At 38.4% G+C, this 22,140-nt stretch overlaps 1 protein-coding gene across 4 annotated transcripts in view; it reads right to left on the reverse strand.

Annotated features, from left to right (window-relative positions):
* LOC122843647 (potassium voltage-gated channel subfamily KQT member 4) overlaps positions 1 to 22,140 on the reverse strand; it is a 65,310-nt gene that overhangs the window by 19,013 nt on the left and 24,157 nt on the right. For 3 of the 4 annotated variants that reach the window (XM_044138543.1, XM_044138542.1, XM_044138541.1), the window contains exons 2-8: positions 6,294 to 6,384; positions 4,845 to 4,971; positions 4,535 to 4,710; positions 3,895 to 4,020; positions 2,232 to 2,342; positions 2,016 to 2,111; positions 1,843 to 1,931 (exon numbers count right to left, since the gene is read on the reverse strand). In XM_044138543.1, the coding sequence (XP_043994478.1) occupies positions 1,843 to 1,931; positions 2,016 to 2,111; positions 2,232 to 2,342; positions 3,895 to 4,020; positions 4,535 to 4,710; positions 4,845 to 4,971; positions 6,294 to 6,320 (752 nt within the window). In that variant the 5' untranslated portion in view covers positions 6,321 to 6,384. Of the gene's footprint in view, positions 1 to 1,842; positions 1,932 to 2,015; positions 2,112 to 2,231; positions 2,343 to 3,894; positions 4,021 to 4,534; positions 4,711 to 4,844; positions 4,972 to 6,293; positions 6,385 to 15,684; positions 16,125 to 22,140 lie in introns of those variants that run through there. The other variant, XM_044138545.1, reaches the window with a different exon arrangement.

Raw genomic sequence — 22,140 nt, forward strand, 5'->3', positions numbered from 1 at the left:
TGCACCTGTGCTGTGCTAGATTTGCACTTAGATCTATGTTGGTATAAACAAAACTTTGCTTTATGAAAGACATACAAAATGCAATAGCCACAAATCCCACAGCAATGCCTAGTTTGCAGTTTCCTTTTGGATTGCGTCAACATGTTTCGTCCTTTGTTCTGGTTTGGCGTTCGGGAAACAATGAAAACAAAGGTTTAGTTTATTCCTTGCGTTACTTGAACCGCTGATCGTGTAACTAAGATGGCAAATTTAATGACTGTGAATATTTTGTTGCTTCTTGCTGAAACCGTTGAAGCCTGAAGAGTGTTTACTCCTCCCTACTGTCGATAGATTCTGTGGCGCAAGATACACAGACTCAATATATTGACAGAAACAGCCTTTCTAAAGCTAACCTAACATTAACTTTAGACACAGCATTATGACTAAATCCATCAACAAAGCCTTAAACAGCAAAAGGTGTTATTAGAACCAACAGGCCAAGCAAGACACACTGATGTCAGACACTGCACAACTACTAGAGTTTCAGACTATAACACCAAATGTAGTGTATGTTGCATGATTATAACCTTTCTATAAGTTTATTAGTCCACCAGGAGGACATTTCTGCTTGAAAGCAGCAACCAATATGTTTTGCATAGTTTATTGTTGTTTAGCCGTTTTTCTTTAAACTTAAGTACTTTTACATAGATGTTGCTTTAGTTTCTGACCAAAAAAGGCAAGAATATGTTTATTTCTTAAACATATTCTGGAGCATTTCAATATTATTCTTAAGAGGCAGACATTATTTTTGATATATCTTCAAAAGCCACAAAAAGTGTCAATCAAGTGGCCATAATACTCCAACACGTCTAACAAAAAGTAAATTCAAAAGTAATCAACAATTTATTATGAATAAAGTTAGAAGTATTGTTTGAAAAGTGTCCTGATGTTATTTTAACAGACATGGGCTCCAAAAATGAATCAAAGTAAAGTTTGCATGTTCATATTTATTTAATTACTCCTGTTACTAAGCAGACTTTCCGACTATTATGGAGTGCAACTGGAAATCCTGCTTCCAATAAATTTCATAAAATAACTTGATGCATCATCAGTATATTACTAAACGACCATACATATCAGCAGTTTCATTAGAAAATTAAAATTTATCGAAATAATTTGAATTTTTACTGTTTTTGAGCTGATATCCTCTTAGCAGCCATTTTTTGACTCATAAAAGTAAAAGTGTGCGTGAAATAACCATTATGTTTTAAATTGTGTTTTATTTCATTGGATACATGTAAAGATAATCCAGATACATTTTAGAAAACTGAGCTAAAACACATCTCTTTTACGAAATTGATGAATGTACATTTTTGCTCACATTTTTTAACCCTCAAAGACTTTTTTTTTAAGTCCCAATTGAATTATTACCTCATGTAAATGGATTGTATGTAAAAAGTTAGATTACAAGTTGCTCAAAAAATAAATATTTTTAAAATTAAATTAAAAATTTGAGATGGGGAAATTTTTAAAAATTGCAACAAAAAAAATATAGCACAACTGCAAAATTAACTAAAGTAGATAAATAAAAATAAAAAAAACACATAAAATGCATAAAAATGTTATGTGTAACTACATAATGGTTGTGAAAGTTCTGTTTAAAGCTGAAGAGTGTTCGAGTGACAAAATGTTGTTTTATCCCACTTAATAAATTGTATAACCTGAATAATAACCAGCTCCAACGTTTTTAATTACTTTTATTCACCTTTAGAGAGACGCTGTCAGTATTTTAAGTAAGAAGCGGTTTGTGGTTCTTGTTGATTCAGCTCACTGCAGACCAGGTGGCCTGATGGCAACACCTACCTGAACGAAGGCAACATGCTGTCGTAGAAATACCATGTTGCTGTGAGATACGAGTGTTTGGCATCTGTAGAGTAGAGACGCCATGCAGCCTAGAGGGATAAGCAGGTCAGAGTCAACACTGCCCAGGTGATGTGTGAGCAGAACATAACATCAGCTTGCACTGAGTCAATCACCTGTATGAGATTTGCAGCAGGCATCCTCCTCTTCTCAAAGTGCTTCTGTCGGTGCTGCTCTTGAACCTTCAAGGCAAAGCCTGAACCCAAGATTCCCTAAAGACAAAAAAAACCTGATGAATTGTTTTAGTTTTGAATTCTTTTAGTTTTTTGTCAAGAAAAAAAAAAAAAAAGAAAGGTCACAGATAAGGATGTTTGTAAATACTGTGAACTCACAGCAGGCAGGGCGAAGAAGGAGACACCCAGGAGGGCAAAGCCAGCCGCCAGAAGTCGTCCCTGCCACGTACGAGGCGTCTTGTCCCCATACCCAATGGTGGTCAAAGTTATCTGAATGTTTGAAGAAATTCAGGTCTCAAAGACAAGCTGTGATCCTCACAACATGTAAACTGTATGCAGCAGACAACCCAGTACTTGGAGCATTTCCCCTTCAACTTTCTCCAGCTTTTCTTGATTAGTGTGAATGGAGATCTAATAAGTATTCAGATCCCTTTGCTCTGATACTTCAAAATAATATCTAGTGATGCCTTAAAATACACCCAATTATATGATCTAAAAAGTCTGCCTGTGTGTTATTTCATCCCAGTATAAATGCAGCTGTCATGCTGAGGGATGCTGGTAAAGTTAACCTTTAAAGAAAAACTGACACCGAGTTAAATGTCCGCCTGCCATTGAGACAATCTGATTTATTTAGTATCTGTGGCTCCAAGCCTTTGAAACTGCTGTTTATAGGTGATCCTCATTCAATATAAATGAGCTTGGATTATTTTTTTGCAAAAATTATTGAACAAAAAATTTGAGTCTATAGATTTGAAAGATGCTGGAAACAGACACCAAATAGGTGAAGCATGGACAAAGTACTGACCCAGCAGAACAGAATTGTAAGTCAAAGCTTTTAGATTTTTATTTGTAGAAAAGTTGTAGCTACTTCATGTAGGTCTACCACGTAAAATCCCAGTAAATACGCACAAAGAACATGATAAAATGTGGCAAAGCTCAAAGGCTGTTGCTACTTTTGCAAGACATTGTACTTCAAAAAGACGAAAATGTGGCTTTAATAACCAAGAAGAAGAATCAATCCTACATCCTAAAGTAAGCTACATTGTATAATAATAATAATAATACTAATACCATTTTGCAAGAAACTTTGGAACTAATTACCATTTGAACAGGCACATAAATATTACAATATGGTTTAAATTACAAATATTTGATAATTATTGAGTCCATAAGTAATATATCTCATTAAATTGAGATAATGGGTTGGATTAAATAAGTGTTCACTTCTTCCTACTCCTTTTCAAACAGAAACGTAGTAGTAAACAAATTATTTTGTTCTTGGTTATGTCTGAACATGTTTTATTTGTCCTACTGATTTCTTGTTTTTAAAAATCTGTTTGAAATAAATAAATAAATTCAAAATCTGATTTTAAGACCATAACTGAGATTACAATATTCAGAACTAAATAAAGAATTGGCTAAAAATGAACCAGAACCGTACTAATTATTTTTGATTCAGTAGGTTTAAGCGTGTTGTTTCATATCTCTTTTTCATCATTTTATTGTCTTTACAGTTGATCTTAACGTTTTATTTTAATCAACTGTGAAAGGTCCTTCTGGACAAATAAACAATACAATAAGGGAAATAAAATAGCCAGCACAACGCCATGACCCTGTTACGCCTTCATGTGGTTTTAAGCAACGTTGTTTAATTACCTATAAAGTTTGGGGGGGGGGAGGGGGTCTTCAGTTTTTATAGTTAAGAGAAATTTAAAAGTTTAAATTGCTCTTGAAAGCTTTGCCACCATAAAAATTTACTGTCACTACTCGCTGGAAAAACAATGAGGAGCCTGTGAAGCCGGGGGGTTTGTGCAGTACTCACAGTCCCCCACCAGAGGGAGTCTGCATAGGTGCCAAAATCTGAGTTGATGTCTTTCTCAGCCAGGTAGACGAGGAAGGAGGCAAAGATAAGCACCAGGAAACCGATGTACCAGGCTGTAATCAGCTCCTGTCAGGCAGAGAATGGACATCGATCACATTAGTCGTCAGCAGCTTCTTTAACATCCAGATCCCTGCTGTCGTCACCAGATCACTACTGTCACTATTGGCTAAGCTTTGCCTCATAATTGCATTTGGCTTGCACTTTGACTTGGTTGCGTCGCTGCGCTCGGAGAGCTTTTACATCAATGCATCATCATCATTGTAGTTCAGTACTACATAATACTGACTGTAGGATGTGCATCGCTCCTGTCAGCAAAAGAAGCCCCTCAAAGCGAACAGCTTTCACGGTGACATGCACGTTTCAAGGCGGGAAGCGTTAATTAATTAGCATTAGCATGTTTACTTTCACGTCCCTGTTAATGACCCATTCATCCAAACAGTAACCATCATGTACAACGCTCATCATGCCACCCAAGTAGAAGCAAGCTTGGATAAAACTTCATATTCCTTAAATATAAATTTGAGCAGTCAGGTTTGTTTGGCAGAATAAAGTGTAAGTGTAGCTGTTTTGTCATTTCCACCTTGCTGTGAGCATAAACCACGGAGCCAAGTAGCTTCCAGGTGCCTCCCCGTCGGTCCATGCGAACCATGCGCAGGATCTGCAGGAAACGCATGCTGCGCAGGGCTGACGTGGCGAAGATGTTGCCCTGAGTCCCTGCGGCGATCACCGCTAGCGATGCGATAAACACGATGAAATCTACAGCAAAGGCGTTCGAACAAAAACAGCCACAGAAAGATAGGAAAAGGTCGTCAGGAAATTTGAAAAATGTTGTCCACAGGAGCACAACAGAACTGCTGGGTTTGATTGACTGTTCACACACAGACTCTGACCTATGACACAGAAGGGCTTCCTGGCAAATCTCAGGCGTCCCTGCCATCCCCGGTATCTGCAACAACAGCCAGCTGCCCAGATCCTGATGAAGTACTCCAAGCCGAACACCACGATCATTACAAACTCCTGCAAATCACACACAAACATATCCGTCGCATTTTGATCCATTCATCACAAACTTTCTCCAGGTATTTGCATACACAATATGTTACAAATTGACCAATTCACACAGCTTTTTCTATATTTGCATTCTCAAAGCTTTTTGTTCCGACATCGCAGAGCAGTCAGAGTATTTATGGCAACTGTAGGTTCAGCATTTTACCCAAGAACACTTGAACATGAAGCAGAGCTGAGGACTGGAGTGCCAACCTTCCAACTGGAGAGCTTCATTAAATCACAGCTCTTAAAAAAACAATAAAATAAATATAAATTCCAGAACACAATCACAATCGAGAAGTGGAAAAGACGAGGACATGGCTGCTACTATTGAAATTCACCAGTCAAAGCAGAATGGGCTTTTAGAAAGAAGATGTCGTGATTTTTATAGGAAAATTGTGAATGCATTGATTTAATACATCCCATCAAATGTGATTTGCAGATCTGAAAAACTCTCTCAATGCTGTAGCGATTTTATATATATAAAAATCTCCTGGTTATTCCACCAAATATTGATTTCTGAACTCTTCCTGAGTTAAAACATTAGTATTGTTGTTTGTAAATAAATATGAACTTGTTTTATTTCCATTATTTGAGGTCTAACCCCACTGCATCTTTTTCCGTTATTTCGACCATTTCTCATTGTCTGCAAATAAACACAAAACCTTTGCCTGAATTTCAGAGACATGTTGCCAGTATTTCATGGAAGAACTACTGTTGCATCATTATCATTGTCACTTTAAACATTGAATTGCAAGATTTCAAGACTATTTAGAAAACAGTAAAACAAACTAAGTCACAGCATTGTTTGTTTTTATTTAATAGTGCAGATTTCTGGACTCCACAGGACCAAAATGTCAATAAATGATGGCTATAGTGGAAGTAAAGTCCACTGACGGCCAGTTGGCAGGAAACTGATGGACAGCGTAAACTAAACGAAAGTGAAAGTCAGGAGCATTGCTGTTAAAAGACACATAATGATGAGTACGGCAGGAGAAGAGAAAGGAGGAGATGGATGAGTCAGGTTTGGAAGGAAAAGTGGGCATCCATTAGTGTTCACTAAAGCAGTTAAAAGCACAGAAGAGGAGCGGTGATTAAGCGACGGCTTTTAGGATTAGAGCATCATGTCTGTGATTTTTCTGCAAAGTCAACATCGCCTGAATCTGCTCAATTGCTTACACAACTACTTCTATAATCAAAAACAATACAAATACAAACATATATAGTTTATATATGAAAATGTGTGCTATTTGTCACTTATATGTGTTGGAGAGATGAAGAGGAGATCTTACCAGGATGAAGAGGCCTTGGTTGGCCATCTTTTGGTGCTCAGGAATGGTCGAAAACACAGACAACACCAAGCAGCTGAACACCAGCAGGAAACTGAAACACACACATTTTGCTAATTAAGTTACTGATTTTTTTTTTTTTTAAGCAGCACTTTGATTTATAATCAGGCATGAGTTACACATTTGAACACATAAACAATAGGGCTCTCAGGTCAAATGAGCTGAATAACACTTACTAAAATATCCAGGCTTCACATTCTGTGTCGGTGACCATTAGAGAGAGAAAGAGAGAGAGCCAACAGATATTAGCAAAACTGTATGAGAAATGGACGCATCTGAAAGAAATTTGGAAGGATACCAATTAATTTATTGCAGTGCACAAACTGTGGATGTAAAAAGACCAATTTTGTTCTCTGTAAATGATATTAGGCTGTAGATGGAAACCTGGACATTATTTTGCATTTCCAGGAAGTTTGACAAAACCATTTGCTGTGTCTATGGTTATGATTGAATCCTAGATTGGCATGCATTAATGGACTCTCCAGAATCATAGTTGTCCAATAATGTATAATATGTTTATGTACATAGAAAAGGTGTAATAAAAAACACCCAGGAAAAAACATGTATATAGTTATAGAGAAAGAAGAAAGAATCAAAACATTGTGACTTTTATTGAAACTGCAACAAAGTTTCATGGTGATTAATATATTTGCCGTCCTTATTAAAGGCCACATTTTGCCACTATCTGGTGGTCAGAGAGTGAACAGATGTGGCTAATAATATTCATCATCAAGACAGAAAAGCAGGCTGCATGAATCCCTGCTGATGAACTCAGAAAATTGAATTAACAACAAGCCAAAAGGCTTTTGAGAATATTTCAGTAAACGCATTGTTTAGTTATGACATACTGTTGTTGCATCTCAGAATAAACCTTTAAAAAATGCTACTGGTGTGAAATGGTCGTTTTTTTTTAAGCAAAGCGACAACTGAAGTTTGAACAAAAATTACAGTCCCACTCCAGCTTCAGCGCTGCACTGACATACAACCACATAAATATTGAAGAACTGTGCCTTGTGCTGAAGCTGCTCTCACGCTGGTATAAACAACTCATTTTTTCCAGAGTAATTTCAGATGTAAGGAAGTTTGGCAATTATTTCATTCAGCAAAACGTGACTGTTGAGGAAAAATCTTTAGGAACAAGTTATGTTAGGTTTGTGAAAAGAAATAGATATATTCTGTTCCTGAGGTCTTGAGCCTTGACGCGCGCTGGTTGATTTCGGACTTGTCGGCATTTACCGCATGTCTTCCCCCTTTCCTGTCAGCCTACTTTCAAATAAGGGACAGTTTAATCGTGTAGATTAAACTAAAGACTCAAAGGTTCCTCAAACACACATGAACAAATCAAAGCAACATTCCAGTATTTGATGAGGGAATTACATTATAAAATGAAATGTAGCTAAAAATACCCCACTATAAGGCTCATAAATTCTCATAAGGAAAGTGATTATACTTGAAAAGATCTTGAAGAGAAATGGGCTCTGACAGAAAAATCAATGCATCCGTCATATCATCTGTGAAGATAAAGAATAAACAGACATTTTATGATGCATACTTTTAATTTTTTCATTTTATTTAAACGGGAAGGTTATTGTTTTTGATTTATTTTTAATAAATGGGTCATTTCTGTTCAATTTAGGTTTGCTTTTTCTTCTCATGTTTTCGGTAAATTATTTATCAGAAACCTTATAATAATGATAAAATAACTAATAAATTTAAAAAATGTAAAAGAATAAATTCTTACTCTTTTTTTTAATGGATAAATGGATAAATCTCAACTATATCTATGTAGGGAATCACACCATCCTGATGAATGAGTGAATAACTTGGAGGCTTCAAATGAAGATCAGTGAGTTAAAAAACATTCATTTTTGTTTCTGCTTTTGTTTTCCACATCTTCCTCAGAAGCGCCACTTTCATCACAAACGAGGAGGAGGAGGAGGAAGTAAGCAACTTCCCGGGATGTTGTGCCGTCTGCCTGCATAAAACCACAGTTTGCAGCTGGTGAGACGCCACAAATAGAAAGACAAAGTGGACCTTCGACAGACGGGAAGAGACCGGACACCAAGCATGAGAAAACAGACGCCCCAAATTACCACTGCATGTTTTCTTTTCTCGGTGTGGCGAAGCGCACACAGCGGTTTATGCTTCATAAACGGAATAGTTAGTTTAATAAAAAGAAGGAAAAAACTACTTTGATGACGCTGTGGAAACATTGCATTTTGGTCATTCATCAGCTGAGTAATATGCTGACTACACTGACTGACTTTTCCCCCCTCAATTAACTCAAAGCGCAGCGTATGCACGTCCACAACGAGGAGATTAGGTAGGGCAGCATCTCAAATGGTTTCTTTTATTGACCCCTTCTTTATGACAGGAAACAAAGTGCAGCACAGCGTGGCTTTTATAAAATATAGACACAGGATTCCCAGAGTTAAAAAGATGAAGAAATAACCTGTTTTCTCTTTTTAGCAAAAGGTTCAATCTGCAGTGATGGGTTTCCTAAAAGGAACCTGTGTGCCAACATTTTTCTTATTTGAAGTTTCCAGGAAATACACACATATGAAAGATTTTAATTTTTACAACCTACAAGGCTCTTCCTCAGTGAATAAGATGCATGAAGAGCACCGCCACCAGTAAAGCAATAGTAAAACCAGCAAAGACAGGACTGGAGACATTTATAGAAAAGGCAGAGTCATCTTCAGCGACACACCAGCAGAGTCTTTGAGGCCCTAGAAAGATGACTTCTTTTTCCCAGGATGCTTTGCCTGCAGTGCGGCTGATGGCATTTCCATCATTGATTAAGGCATAAAGATTTAAAGAATCTACTACGGAGATATTTCTGCCATTTTTGGACAGATTAAGGCATAAAGATTTAAAGAATCTACTACGGAGATATTTCTGCCATTTTTGGACAAGTATGTTCTGATATCGTAGCGATGAAAATAAAACATACTACTAATTATGACATCAAAATGTAGACAAATAAAATAAAAGGTAATGGAGGACTTTACAGACAATAATACAAAAAGGTACAGTCCACAAACTAATCATCTTAATATAGCCAGTTCGCGGTGTGAGGGGTAACAAAACCCCTAAATCTTATTTCAAATGGGAAAGATGAGGCAAACTTGATTTATCTCTCTAAAAATATACATAGCTGACTTCTGAGACTTCTGAATACAAGTAAATCATTTTGTAGATTTTAGTGAGAAGTGTCAAGACCTTAATTTGAAGGATACAAGTCGGTGATTTACCAGTGAATAGTGAAGTCGGCCTGCCCTTCCTTTTCTTCAAGCTACGTTTGCATTCAGCCTGAACGCCAATGCAGCAGGAATTGGGTGATTTGATGTCAATATAATTACTTTAACTGAATTGTGACCATCTTAACCTTAAGTTTAAGGTGTCTTCCTCGAGGCTGCATCCACTAAATCACTCCAGCAGGCTCATTCGCTAAAGCTGAAAGAAGACTCGGTACATTAATTCACAACGTCACACAATGGAGGACTTGTGTGTCAATATGTAGAGCCGATTCCCCATCAGCTGTTTCAGTGAAAAGTAAAAGTTAGGTTTGAAAAGCGAGAACTTTGTGGCAACTTTATCATTAGTATTTGCCTGTGAATCAGAGAAAAGTAGGTGTAAAAATTGAGGTACGGCTTCAAGTAAATGGATGAGAGTTTGGGACTTCTGTCCAGGAATGTGTCATCTTTTAAACCTAACCCCATCACAAAACCCGCTTTATGTAAGCAAAGAGTGTATAGAAATAAATAAATAAATAAACACTAAGAAAAAGAGATAGATGAGACACTAAATCCATGTGTGATGCATATGAAGAGGGAGTCATATTTCTGCTGAGAGAACATTTCCTATCCACCAGCCAGGATGGCCGTCCACCATCAATCCCTCTTTCAAGGAAACGTCAATTAGGACCAAAGGATCAGTTCCACCAGAACAGCAGAGAGGGAAGTCTGCATGGCTTTGACTTTATCTAGACCCAACAACATCTCACTATATAAAGAAAGTTATTTACGGTTTTCATTTAAAAGTGTGTCAGAACAAATACAGCAAACTTTGACAAGAAGACGAGCCTCGCTAAAAGGTTTTGTCCTTCACTATTTTTATTTTTAAACTAGTGACAGTCATTTTGATGTCTAAAGAATCCAGTGAGTCTCACTTGAATGCAGCGTTGCAGAGCACCTGTTTGAGACAGTGGTACCAGGGTGGTACCAGGTGAACCGTGCAGGCGGTTTAGCCTGTTTTTCTCAGAACCAGCGATGTGGAATGATGTCGTTTCAAATGAGTAATTAAATTCTCAGTACTGATGCTGAAAAATTGTGCAGCTAGGCTTTGGTGCCGTCGTCCCCGTCTTTCTCCGTCGTCACCATGGCTGAATAATTAACTGCAATGTTCCCAAAATGCAGATTTTTACTGCTCTAGTTTTGGTTCCACTTTTTAAAGTTGCACAAATGCATGCTTCAGTTCCACACATAAACGTTCCACATGTGTACAGATTTAAAAGAACGGTTTATTAGTTCAATAAACGCGCGTGCCAAACCAAAAAGCCTTTGCCAAAAATGTTCAGTAGGAAAACGTGAACCATTATGTCCTCAGCTCCTAAATGCTTGTTGTTACAAAATCCTAGTCTTCTCCAGACTCAAATTCAAATTAAATGTTTTTTTTGCACTTTTTAAAAAAATCATTCTGAGCATTTGAAGAGAAAGTTTTAAACCTGAGCCCTCCATAAAAGATACTCTCGTATAATTATCCACTGGTATAATAAAATGCTTATTATAAAAGATAGTTTGTGAATTTCCTAAAAAATAATTGTCTGACAGGTATTGAAACAGATCTTTTGGATTTTCTAGTCAGTTATTTGGTCAAAAGAGTGATGGGTAAAAACAAATGAAATCAGGATTGATTTGACAAGTCAAAGACAAACCCATGTGAAATTATGAACAACTGCATTTATTCAGCATTATTAAACTTTTGACTTTTAGAAAATGGAAGAAGGAAAACAACCTCCATTTTCCTCTTTCCATGAATTCTTCACTTTCCCGTCTCTTAAAACTGCCTAGGAACCCTCCATCAAAAAAGACCTCATTTACCAGCAACATGGAAGGAATACAAAAGGAAAGATTTAAGAAACACAATATTAATAAAATGACAATTTTTGAGCAGTGGGCTCAAAAAGGATTGCCAAAATGCCATGGAGGAAATAACGAACAACACCGAGCCACTCAGGTGGTTCTCTGAAAAGCTGTCTGTATTAATAATTGCCCCAGAACTACCAAAAGAGAATAATGCATGTTCTGCTTTATAGAGACAATGTCTAATTTTCTGCTAAATCTAGCCAGGAGTAATTTGTCTCATGGACACCGCAGAGAATCCCCCCCCCAAAAAAAAAAATGCAAACCCAAGGAAACAGGTAAGAGAGAGAAGAATTGAAAAAACAAAACACAATAACTCTGCGCTGAAACTCAAACTGAACGCCGGTACGCTCCACAAGCCGCTGCACATATGTTTAAAGTGTGCGCACTTTGAATCCAGGGATGTAAAACTCCCGAGGGATGTCGGACGGCTGCAGAAGCAGACAACAAATACATGTTCAGCAGCCTGCATGGCAACCAGGCTGCTTTTAATGGACACAAGGCACGGTGCTCTTACTGCTCTTCCCCTGTAACCATATACAAGCAAAAACTGAGCTCTCATGTTACTTTGCGTGGCCTCCCAGGATACTGACAAGCCAAAGCTCTAATAAACATGTATGACAATGTGTGCAGCTGCATTACACTGCGTCTGTGTGTGTGTGTATGTTATCACTCGCTGCTGCGTGCCAGCAAGTACAGCAAAGAGAAGCAGACCTGGTGGATTGTGAGAAAATGCAGCCTTGATTCAATCACCTCGGTAAAACGGCTATCAGTTACGTACAAAACAGCAGCTGGAGGGAGAAGAGAGGGCACTGATGAAGGCAGAGCAGGAGGTCAAACCGGAGGCAAACAGACGAGAGGGTGAAAGAAGTAACATCTCAAAATGAAAGAAGAAGTGTGGAAAAGGTCCTGACCCAAAATCTGAACCAGTGGAAACACAAGAAACCATAAAGTTCAGTCACAGAGGACACGTCTACCAAAAGGACATCCACTGGAAAACACGTGGCACCTCAAAAAGCATCATTTCCTTTCTACTCTACATTACATGTCAAGTTACAACCTGTGATTTAATGTGATACACAAAGTAGTCAATAAATGTTAAAGGGAAGGAAAGGGTTAAAATGCTTCCTAGTATTTTCCATTACAAATGAAAATGCAAAAATATACCTCTGATTTTCATTTTCGATTTTAAAACCACTAATCGCTGTTATTTTTACTTTACAAAAATGCGCTACATTGTTTTGTGTTGGTCTAACACGTCTAGTCCCAACAAAACACATTGATGTTTGAATACATAAGCGAGTCACGGTGCACATACAGATGTAAATATGCACTTAAACACATCTAGTAGAACATAATATTTATTTATAGGGGGCTCTATCTCGGATATATCAGTAACAATGTCAAACAAAGCACTTTGGGTATACAATTACATGCAGCTCTCCAAATTTTATAACAGCTGGGTTGAGGAACGAGCAATAAGTACTAGAACAACAGAATTTTCTACCCAAAAGATGGGGGGGGAGTGGAAAAGCAGTGAGTGAAAAAGAGGAGGGCAACTGTCGTCAGCATGGGACGAGAAGGGAGGGGGAAAAAAGCAGAATAAGGTGGAAACAGTAGAAAGATATTAATAGCGTTTCAGTTTCTTTAAATAGTGACTGCAGACGAAATGTGCTCAGGTAGGCTGCAGAGTACAAGCGCAAGCAGAGCTTGGAGCGGGCCATGCTGCAGGCGTCTGAGTAAGCCCCCCCCCCCCCCCTCCTACTCCTCTTTCTGGGACAGCAAACTTTTTTTAAGGCAACAACTTAAAAAAAAATACACACGCAAACAAATAAGAGATGAAATGTGCAATTTCTGAAAGGAATTTAAAAAAATAGCTGACTGAGCAATTTATGGGCTGTAGTGATGATGCATGCTCCACAGTGTGGGTGTGTTTTTGTGTGTGTGGTTACCTGACATGAAAGTGTTGAACAGAGGAAGAGAAACCTGTTTGTTTTTGCTTTGAAGGCCGTGACCTTCAGAATGTAACGCCAACAGATCAATTATTCACATCTTTGGAGGTCATGAGAGAACCAGCAAGCCGAGCTGTTTACGTCCACTCCTGGACACTTCAGCACAGATTAGTTGCTTTACGACGGCCTTGGCAAGCCGAGCGTAGTGCTGCTCAGCTGAGGGATCAAACGCAGCCACTGACTGCCGGCGCTGCCACCTCACCGCCCAAAGATGACGCTTTTATAACGCACTGCCAAATAGATCGACACATTTACCTGCTGGAGATCCTCGCCTCTGGTTCTACAGCCCTTAAAGTAACACTATACATGCAAAGGTATCCATTTCCAACTTTTTCGTTTTGTCACTTAGCAACCGTACTCCTCAGTGTATTTTCTCAGGATCAGCACAAAGTAATACATCCTTGTGAAGTTAAAATAAAGTTACACATGGTTTTGAAAGATTTACATGACTTAAAAGAAATCTAGAGATGAACGATATTAGATTTCTGGTCAATATCTGATATGCCAACCGATACCGATAATTTTTTTTTGCTATACCTACTTACCTCTCTACTGAGGAATTAAAATACTGCATTATCCTTGTCAATTTAGCATGGTACCAAAGACAAATGTTAAAAAAGAGGCTGAAACTTTCATGTTTACTATCAAATTTATTCATGACATTTGCTCTCTAAGACAATGGCAACACTCAAACAGTCCAAATTTAATGTTGTGCTGTGCTGCAGGCATCATTGTCACTGGTTTGTTATGTAAAAACTACGCCTTTTATAACAGTGAGCTGTTTTGTCTGGTGTAAAATTTTACAGCTAATATCAGCCGATACCAATACCACGCCGATAATATTGTGCATCCCTAAAAAAAAAAAATCTGACAATGAGGTATATTTGTTTATAAATTAGTCCCTTTTCTTCTTTTTTACCCCTAAATAAAATCCAGTCCAGCCAGTTGCTTTCAGTAGAAAACAAATTAGTCAACAGTCTTCTTCTGTGCTGCTTAAGCTCAGTATGAAACCAGCTGTTCAGTGAAAGCCTTGGAGGCTTAAGAGAACACCCATCAACTAAGTTTAACAAACAAAGAGTTGGATTTAAAAACAACAACCCAAGCTTTTAACATGGGTTTCCCCAAGAAAACTTGCTAGGCCTGGTGGTGTTGTGCTAGGGCAGTCATTGATCCAGCGGCCTGTCGTGTTTTTGAGTTAAAAAAATTTTAAAGTTGACAGAAAATTTGAAAATATCACTTGATAGAGTTATTGAAAGACTGGAAGATTAATACATGAACACCAAAAAAAATCTAAAAATGCCAACATTTTGCCTGATGGGGGCACAAGTAAAGCCTGGTGGCCCGCCAGGCTTATAATACCCTGGAGGAAATTTGTGAATTATTAAAAGAAACAACTTTTTCTGCAATGAAGGTAATTCAAAAAAACTTGGTATTGTGGATAGACCCATAATCCCTACTGTGAAACATGGTAGTGGTGGCATAATGGTGTGGGGATTCGTTTCTTTCGCATGAACTGCGGAGATGGTCAGATGTTATGGGGAGATGAATCGAGCTGAATAAGAAGGAATCGTGGACGAAAACTGAAAATTTGACCAGTGGCGCCCCCCCATGGCCACTTCTTGAAAACTGCTTGTTGGACTTGTTGGATGTTGGTCTGTCACAAAGGAAGTGTGCAGATTTTTTATTTTTTATTTTTTGCTCTGATGTTACGAAATGCCAAACAGTTCAAAGGGTGTGAATGTTTTTGCAAGGCACTGTTGTGAGATAGATAATAGTAAAAGAGATTATTTTAAAGAGGGCTGCGCAGTTAAATGTTAAATGGTTTTTCCGGGTTTTATGTGCTATCCACACAAAAAAAAGCAACATTTTAATGTCTGTTCCCTGAAGCATGAGGTTTAATGAAGCAGAAATAATCCCAAAAATCCAAGTGACATTTCCAGTGTTTTAGCTGTTTCTCTAAAAATTGTGTCCAAACCACAATCCCAAACACTATCGCCGAAGAACAGAACGCTCTGACGCTCACTTGTTTAATTTACCCCACTAGTTAAACATTACACTTACCCAAACTCTTAAGTTTTTAGTTTTTTTTTGGCGTTATTCCTTAAGCTCTATTTGGGACAACACATTGTTCAGCACCCTCTTTCCCAGATACAAGCAAGGACATTAACCTGTACTCACATGGTATTGCAGCAATCAATCCAAATAGTTTTACTGCTAAGCTCCAGCTATCTGCTCAGTTATGGCTACAACTTCATTGTCAGGGTCTTTGGAAAGCTGCTTGTGAAATAAAGGGAGGACACACCTGGCTTCTCACACACCGTATAATGTATTCCCAGAGACCATTGTTTCTTCAAGTGGAAATTGTGACCTTGGCTGTGGTTCTCATGTGTCAAAACATGGCAGACTAGTATCATTTCTTACTGGAATGCAAAAAATATCCTCACAAGTGTATCCAGAATGCTGACGTATTAGGCAGACGAGAAAAATAGTCTGATGCTGAGAACTATGGGTGCAAATCAGAGTGAAATACGTCAGCTTTTAATGTAGTGCTAAAAAAGCAAAACTTAATACTTAAGATGCAGAAAATGTTTGTAATTCTAATTCAGTTTTGCATTCTTGTGGAAAGGAATTTGTCTTTCACCACCACTTGTATTTCTGAATCAGTTTTGTGATCATCTGATACACAACCAAAGCAGGAATCTACATAAATAACTCAGATTATGGGTGTGTATCTTGAAAATAAAGAGGAAATGTTTACACAATCTTTACAGTTCAAGTTAACAGGACAAACAAATCGGACTGGACAGTCAGAATAGAGATTCGTGAGTTCGAATCAGCAGAAACTAACTTTCTTGATCACGCCATTGTGTAATTTGATAATCTGCGAATAAAGATTATATAAAGCGGGGTGCAAAGTTTTACACTTTCCCACTTTTTTGAGAATCTATTACTTCCCTCTTAATTCAGAATATGTGGTATTAAAACATCCCTCACCGTATTTCTGTCATTACATTACCAGGCGAGATTATGGTCACTCAGTGTGTCCATTATATCAGATTATTTCAGTTTAATAGATGGAAGAATAGCAGGTTTTTTATCATCCTGAAAATGAAAGAGAATCAGCACTCAACGAGATACAATAAAAGGCAGCAAACATCAATGTCATCATGGACTCAGACCAAAAAATTACTTTACATGTAAAATCTATAGCTAAATCAGCCTACAGACATCTCAAAAAGAAAAGTGTTTCCTGTCATTACTGGGTAAAAACAAGAGCATGTCCTTACTTTCAGTAGATTTGATTAACCTCTGGGAAAAATAAGCAAAGAATGCACTTTTTCTCTAACAAGATGGAATTAAAACTATCTTATGCATGGCGTATGCTGCTCAGGTGTGATCCTTGAATATCCCTCAGTACAACCGACGCCTCTTCATCCACTGAAGTAGCAACACCTGTAGCCAAGCAGAGCAAGCCCTCCATTTTAAATGCTTACAAAGACAAATTACTGCATATGGAATAATTCTGAACCACATTTTTGCCACTCATTTGGCAAGAATATTAATTTCAAAAGCAATCACCCGATGTTACAAAGACTTTCGACAGTGATGCACACTCAAGATTTTACATCTACCAAAATATCAATATATTCAATATAAAATATGTTTTATTAGTCATAATTATGCAGTATCCCAAGCAGATGTAGTGTTTTGTGTTAAGCGTAAAATCAAACAGCTCATTTTCATACCTGTGAAAGCAAGCCGTTGTTATTTTCCTTTTGTCTTTTGCACTTGAAGCTGGTGGTGTCTGGTTGCTCTGAGGAGTAATTATGCAAAAACAGGGTGCACGGCTGGCTGGAGGCTGAAGAAAAATGTGCAGAATGACCACATATTTAAGTAGTAAATGGAGTGAAATTAAAACGTAACCGCAGAGGGAGCATAAATTTGTGACGTGAGAACGGTTTCATTGGAGGCTGCTTGCACAAGTTTCAGACTTTGTGTGTTATCTAACAGGATTGTTGATTCACGGTAATTTCTCCGAAATTGGCGACGCTTTGACTAGCAAGATTCAGACTTTAGCATGATTCAGTGTGAAATTGTTCTCATAAAGTTTCATAATTTATGTGGCTGCAGAAAAAAAAAAAAAAAGCGGCCTTATCCACATTATCTACATCAGTTGCCCACAAAGCTGGAATAATGACCATAATGAAAACCTCAATGAGCTGATAATGAGGTGCACTTTTGGGTTCATCAACAGGAAGAAGAAAAAAAAGGTCTCTTATTGCAGCCCAGTTTACGGTTTTCAGTGTATTATATTCTCAGGTGTGGGGCTGCAGTCAGAGAAAAACACAACACAGACTGGGAGATTCAGCTGCGCTGGAGAGCGCTGACATTTAGCTGTGCTACAGTTACCTGTAGCCTACCAATTAGCCTACATACATTTTTATTTGCTGCACTGACAGCTTCTTTACACAACTTGTAAAGGAGCTTATAAGATGTTCTCTAATTGCAGCTCAGACTTCTTACAGCTCATGTTGCATTGAGAGATTTTTAGATGCAAGTCTGGATGCAGTTGGATTTATAACAGGGATATATAAAATAAAAAAAATAAAAAAGACTGCACCACAAGAGCGCCCACATCGCACATTTTGTTTAGCTCAAGGTCTTAATGAAGTATGCGAGTGTCAGAAAGAAGGTTTTATTCACTTTATTTATATCAGTTAATTACTGAGCTGGAAATCTTCAAATATTTATTTTGTTTTCATATGTTAAATGCTTCAGATCAAACAAATTTTACTATCAGGGAAAAGATACCTGGAGTAAACTAAATGTGAAAAAGCAATTGCCACGTCAACCTTTCAACAGGTTGTGCCAACGTTTGAGGCTTCCAGGAGGTGATTTACGATTAAAGGTTCACACTGTGAGTAGAGCCCTCAAGCACATTTATTTTGGATTTTGAACGGTTTGCTTCAGATTGTCCCGCTGCATGACACAAGTGTTTTAGATCTTAAGATCCTGAACTGATGAATAGACGTTCTTCTTCAAGATTTTCTCAGAGAGCAAAACATTTGATTCCATGAATAAATAAAAGGGCCTCAGACCATCACAATACCACCGCCATGTTTTATTGTCATTATAATGTCCCGTTTCTGAAACTGGTAGTTTCATGACAAATGATACGGAATACAAAGCCTCCTAAGACGCTTCAAATTAATAACCAGAGTATTTTCTCAAAAGCCGTCAGTCTCTTCTGATCATCGCGAGGGAACAAGCGTAAGGATGAACAGGTTTGCCATATCTTACGTGATTTACACCAAAGAACCTCAGATTTCACTCAAATGGTGTTGATGTTCTAATAGAAGATGGGAAACAGTCATGTAATGTCTCACAGGTTTACCGAAATGAACACTAACCCATGACCCAAAACGCATGTACACCCTACACACCCCCAGCCCACTCTACTGAGCCTATGACTGCATTTAAAGCCAATCATCATTACTCTGTGACATGTCTAATCTGGTTTCATTGGCAGCAGGGACCTCAGGTGATGTATCACGCAGCTCTTCTGGACTGAGAAGCAAAACACAAGAAGGGGGTGGTGGTGACATCTGAACTCACTAATGGGATTGGCCCACAACTTTGAGGTTACAGAGGTGTGAGAAAGTGAGCAGAAGCCACCACCAAACTCGGCAGTCAGCAGTTGCGGAGGAGAAACTAACAGGGTTCCCAAAGAGCACAAAGAATGCAAATTGTTTACACATTGCCATGTATGGAAGACATCGAGTGGATTTTGTAAAACATCATGTCGTCCACATGTAAGAAATATGCATGATGTCTCTGACCGACTCCGCTTTGCATAGCGTTGGTGTATTGGGATGAATGACAGTACCAACTCTGCAGAGGGACTTGTTTAAGCAGTGTGTACACGCACATGATTGACAGCGACCAAAACCTTCTTATGTGCTCTTGACTATCCGTCTCATATTCTATTATCAGGACATAGTACCGGTTTTAACAAATAGATTTTTATAAAAGTGACACACTTCATCTTTAAATCTTCTTCAGTGCAAACTGAGCAGCTGCATAAGTGAGGTAGTTGTTGGTTAATTGTTGCAGCATTTCAGTTTTTTAGGCATCTTTGCATGTTTGTGTTGTGTATAAAGTCTCAGAGTTATGATCTTCATGCCACAGGTTGTTTTTTTTTTTTATTTTAGAGATGTTCAAAGACCTTCGGTTGCCTGGCTTATCCGGTGATTAAACTCTGTATGCCATAAAGTCAATCAAAGACAGGCAATGCTGAGAGATTATTTTCTTGGAGCCGCACATTTCTTCCCTGTCACTGACAGAAATGTGACAGGGAAGAAAATTTCACTGTTAATATAATCAAAACGACTGGGCTTCATAATCCCTCACTTGGGATTGACCATGTCTAAAATTGGCAGCTACTACCAAGAATTAACAAAATCCTTTGTCTCTTTCTACCAAATATCTTACAATGTTTCTATTTTTATTCAAGTAATTTTGCATTTTTCTAGGGTTAGTGGGATGCACTTAATTGTTTGCTTTAAAATAATGTAGCGCTAAACTCAGATCTAAAATAGGATGTACCTTATTTTTGTCATGAATGTTCTTCTTACTGTCTAAACAAGTCTGTTTTAACTTTATGTACTTTAACCATTTGCAGATGAGGGTGAGAAGGAAAAGTACCAAAAGACACGTGAAAGAAAGGATGCGATATTTGAGGAATTGATCACTAGCTTAGAAGCTTTGTGTAGTGACATAAAGATAGCTTCATCTTTCACATGTCGAGGGAGATTATTTAGGCATTAAGATGAAAGAAGACATAAAAATCTAATATAAATGTAGGTAGGAGAGCATATCAACTCTGACAGATTTAGCCAAGTTCTAAAAGCACATTTGGTCAAGAGTTTTCACACTGAGCGTGCTGTGGTGGCATAGGGGATAGTGTAACCCACATTTGGAGGCCTTGAGTCCTCGATGCGGCCATCGTGGGTTCGATTCCCGGACCTGGCCGACATTTGCTGCATGTCTTCCCCCCTTTCCCTCCCCCTTTCCTGTCAGCCTACTGTCATATAAGGGACACTAGAGCCCACAAAAGACCCCCTGGTGGGAAAAAAAAAAAAACAACTTTTCACACAGGTTGCAATAACGATTTCAGAGGCGAACAATTGACTCACTCGTCAAATTTCGCCAAGGGACTTCTTTAAAGATTGGCTTTCGTTGTGGAAAAATAAATAACTGATGCTTGAAAGGCAGATGATCCTAAAACCTATTTTTAAATTTTGCGTAATAATCAATTGACAGCCAGACAAGTAACAGAGGTAGAAGAGTAGGATCAATAGAACATCGGTTACTTAGCTAAACGTTCAGAAAATAGCCGCAGAGTGATGCATCGGTTGGCATCATAGCTTTGCAAGCGTGTTGCGGGTTGAATCCTGGCTTGGGCTCTTTCTGATAAGACCGTCTCAGGGGCCTTTTTCTCCAAACTAGCTCCAGTACTGAACTGCTGCTAGCGCTTGGGGAGTACCAGTTTTCTAGGTTTCATTTGCCGCTAACTCTGGTTCTGCCCATATCAAACTGGAGCATCAAGAGTAAAGGACCACTTTTGACGACTCAGATTCGAGGGCGTGGATTTGCAGGAATACTGAGATACTGTATTGCAATAAAATTAAATAAAATTGATTTTGGATCAAGCATGAATTAGACATTTACAGGGGATACTCAGCTGTCTCTCTTATTATAGAAACCATTACTGAGCCAGACTTTGAGAAGCACTTGGAACCCTGGAAGTAATTTTGGTCGGAAAACACAGCCAGAGAAACAGAAGTCCTTGGAGCAGAGGTGCCGAGTTCAGTCCTCAAGACGTTCATCCTTCAACTTCACCATAATTCTCTGAATCAAATGGATAAATCCCATCATCAACATGTCATTTAGCTCTGCAGCGGCCTGGTAACGAGCCGTGCATTTCATTCAGGTGCGGCAGAGCAGGTATTCATCTAAAGGATGATCATAGTAGCTCTCAAGTACTAGATTTAGCTGCTTTAGAGGGAAAATGAATGAAAGGAATATAGATCACAAAATTTGTTGTCCTTTAGGGACGGTCGATGTCATGGCTGCTCAGATTATATTACCTAAACTGCCACAAACAATGTCAAAAGAAACTTTTTTTCTACTGAAATACGGACAGGGTTGAAACATAAATAAGGAGGCTCAATAAAAAAAAATTATGGTGTGCATGCATTCTTGTGACAGAAAAAGTAAAACATTTATAGGAATTAAAGCTATAAATAATACAAAGGGAGTTAAAGGAGGAACACCCCCACATTTCTTCTGTGTCACCTCACTTAATTTATCCAAAGACCACCTCGCGTGTTGGCTTTGGACTGCAGTGCAGATCACTCATCCACCAGCGTATGCCAGGCGCCAACAGGTGTGACGGGATCCTCGCAGAAAACAAGCACAGCTAACGTTATCCGTGCCGCAATTAGGGTTCAGCACCACAACCCGGGTCACATCACACGGAGGAGTTGGGCTGCGTTCCTCCTCAGGCCCAGTTTTCAACACCGTTTGACTTAATGCCTCTTTGTCAGTCTCTGCCTGTCTCCGTGTATCTGT

This window comes from Gambusia affinis, linkage group LG14 (genome assembly GCF_019740435.1).
Source record: "Gambusia affinis linkage group LG14, SWU_Gaff_1.0, whole genome shotgun sequence".
In the NCBI taxonomy this organism is placed as follows: Eukaryota; Metazoa; Chordata; class Actinopteri; order Cyprinodontiformes; family Poeciliidae; genus Gambusia; species Gambusia affinis.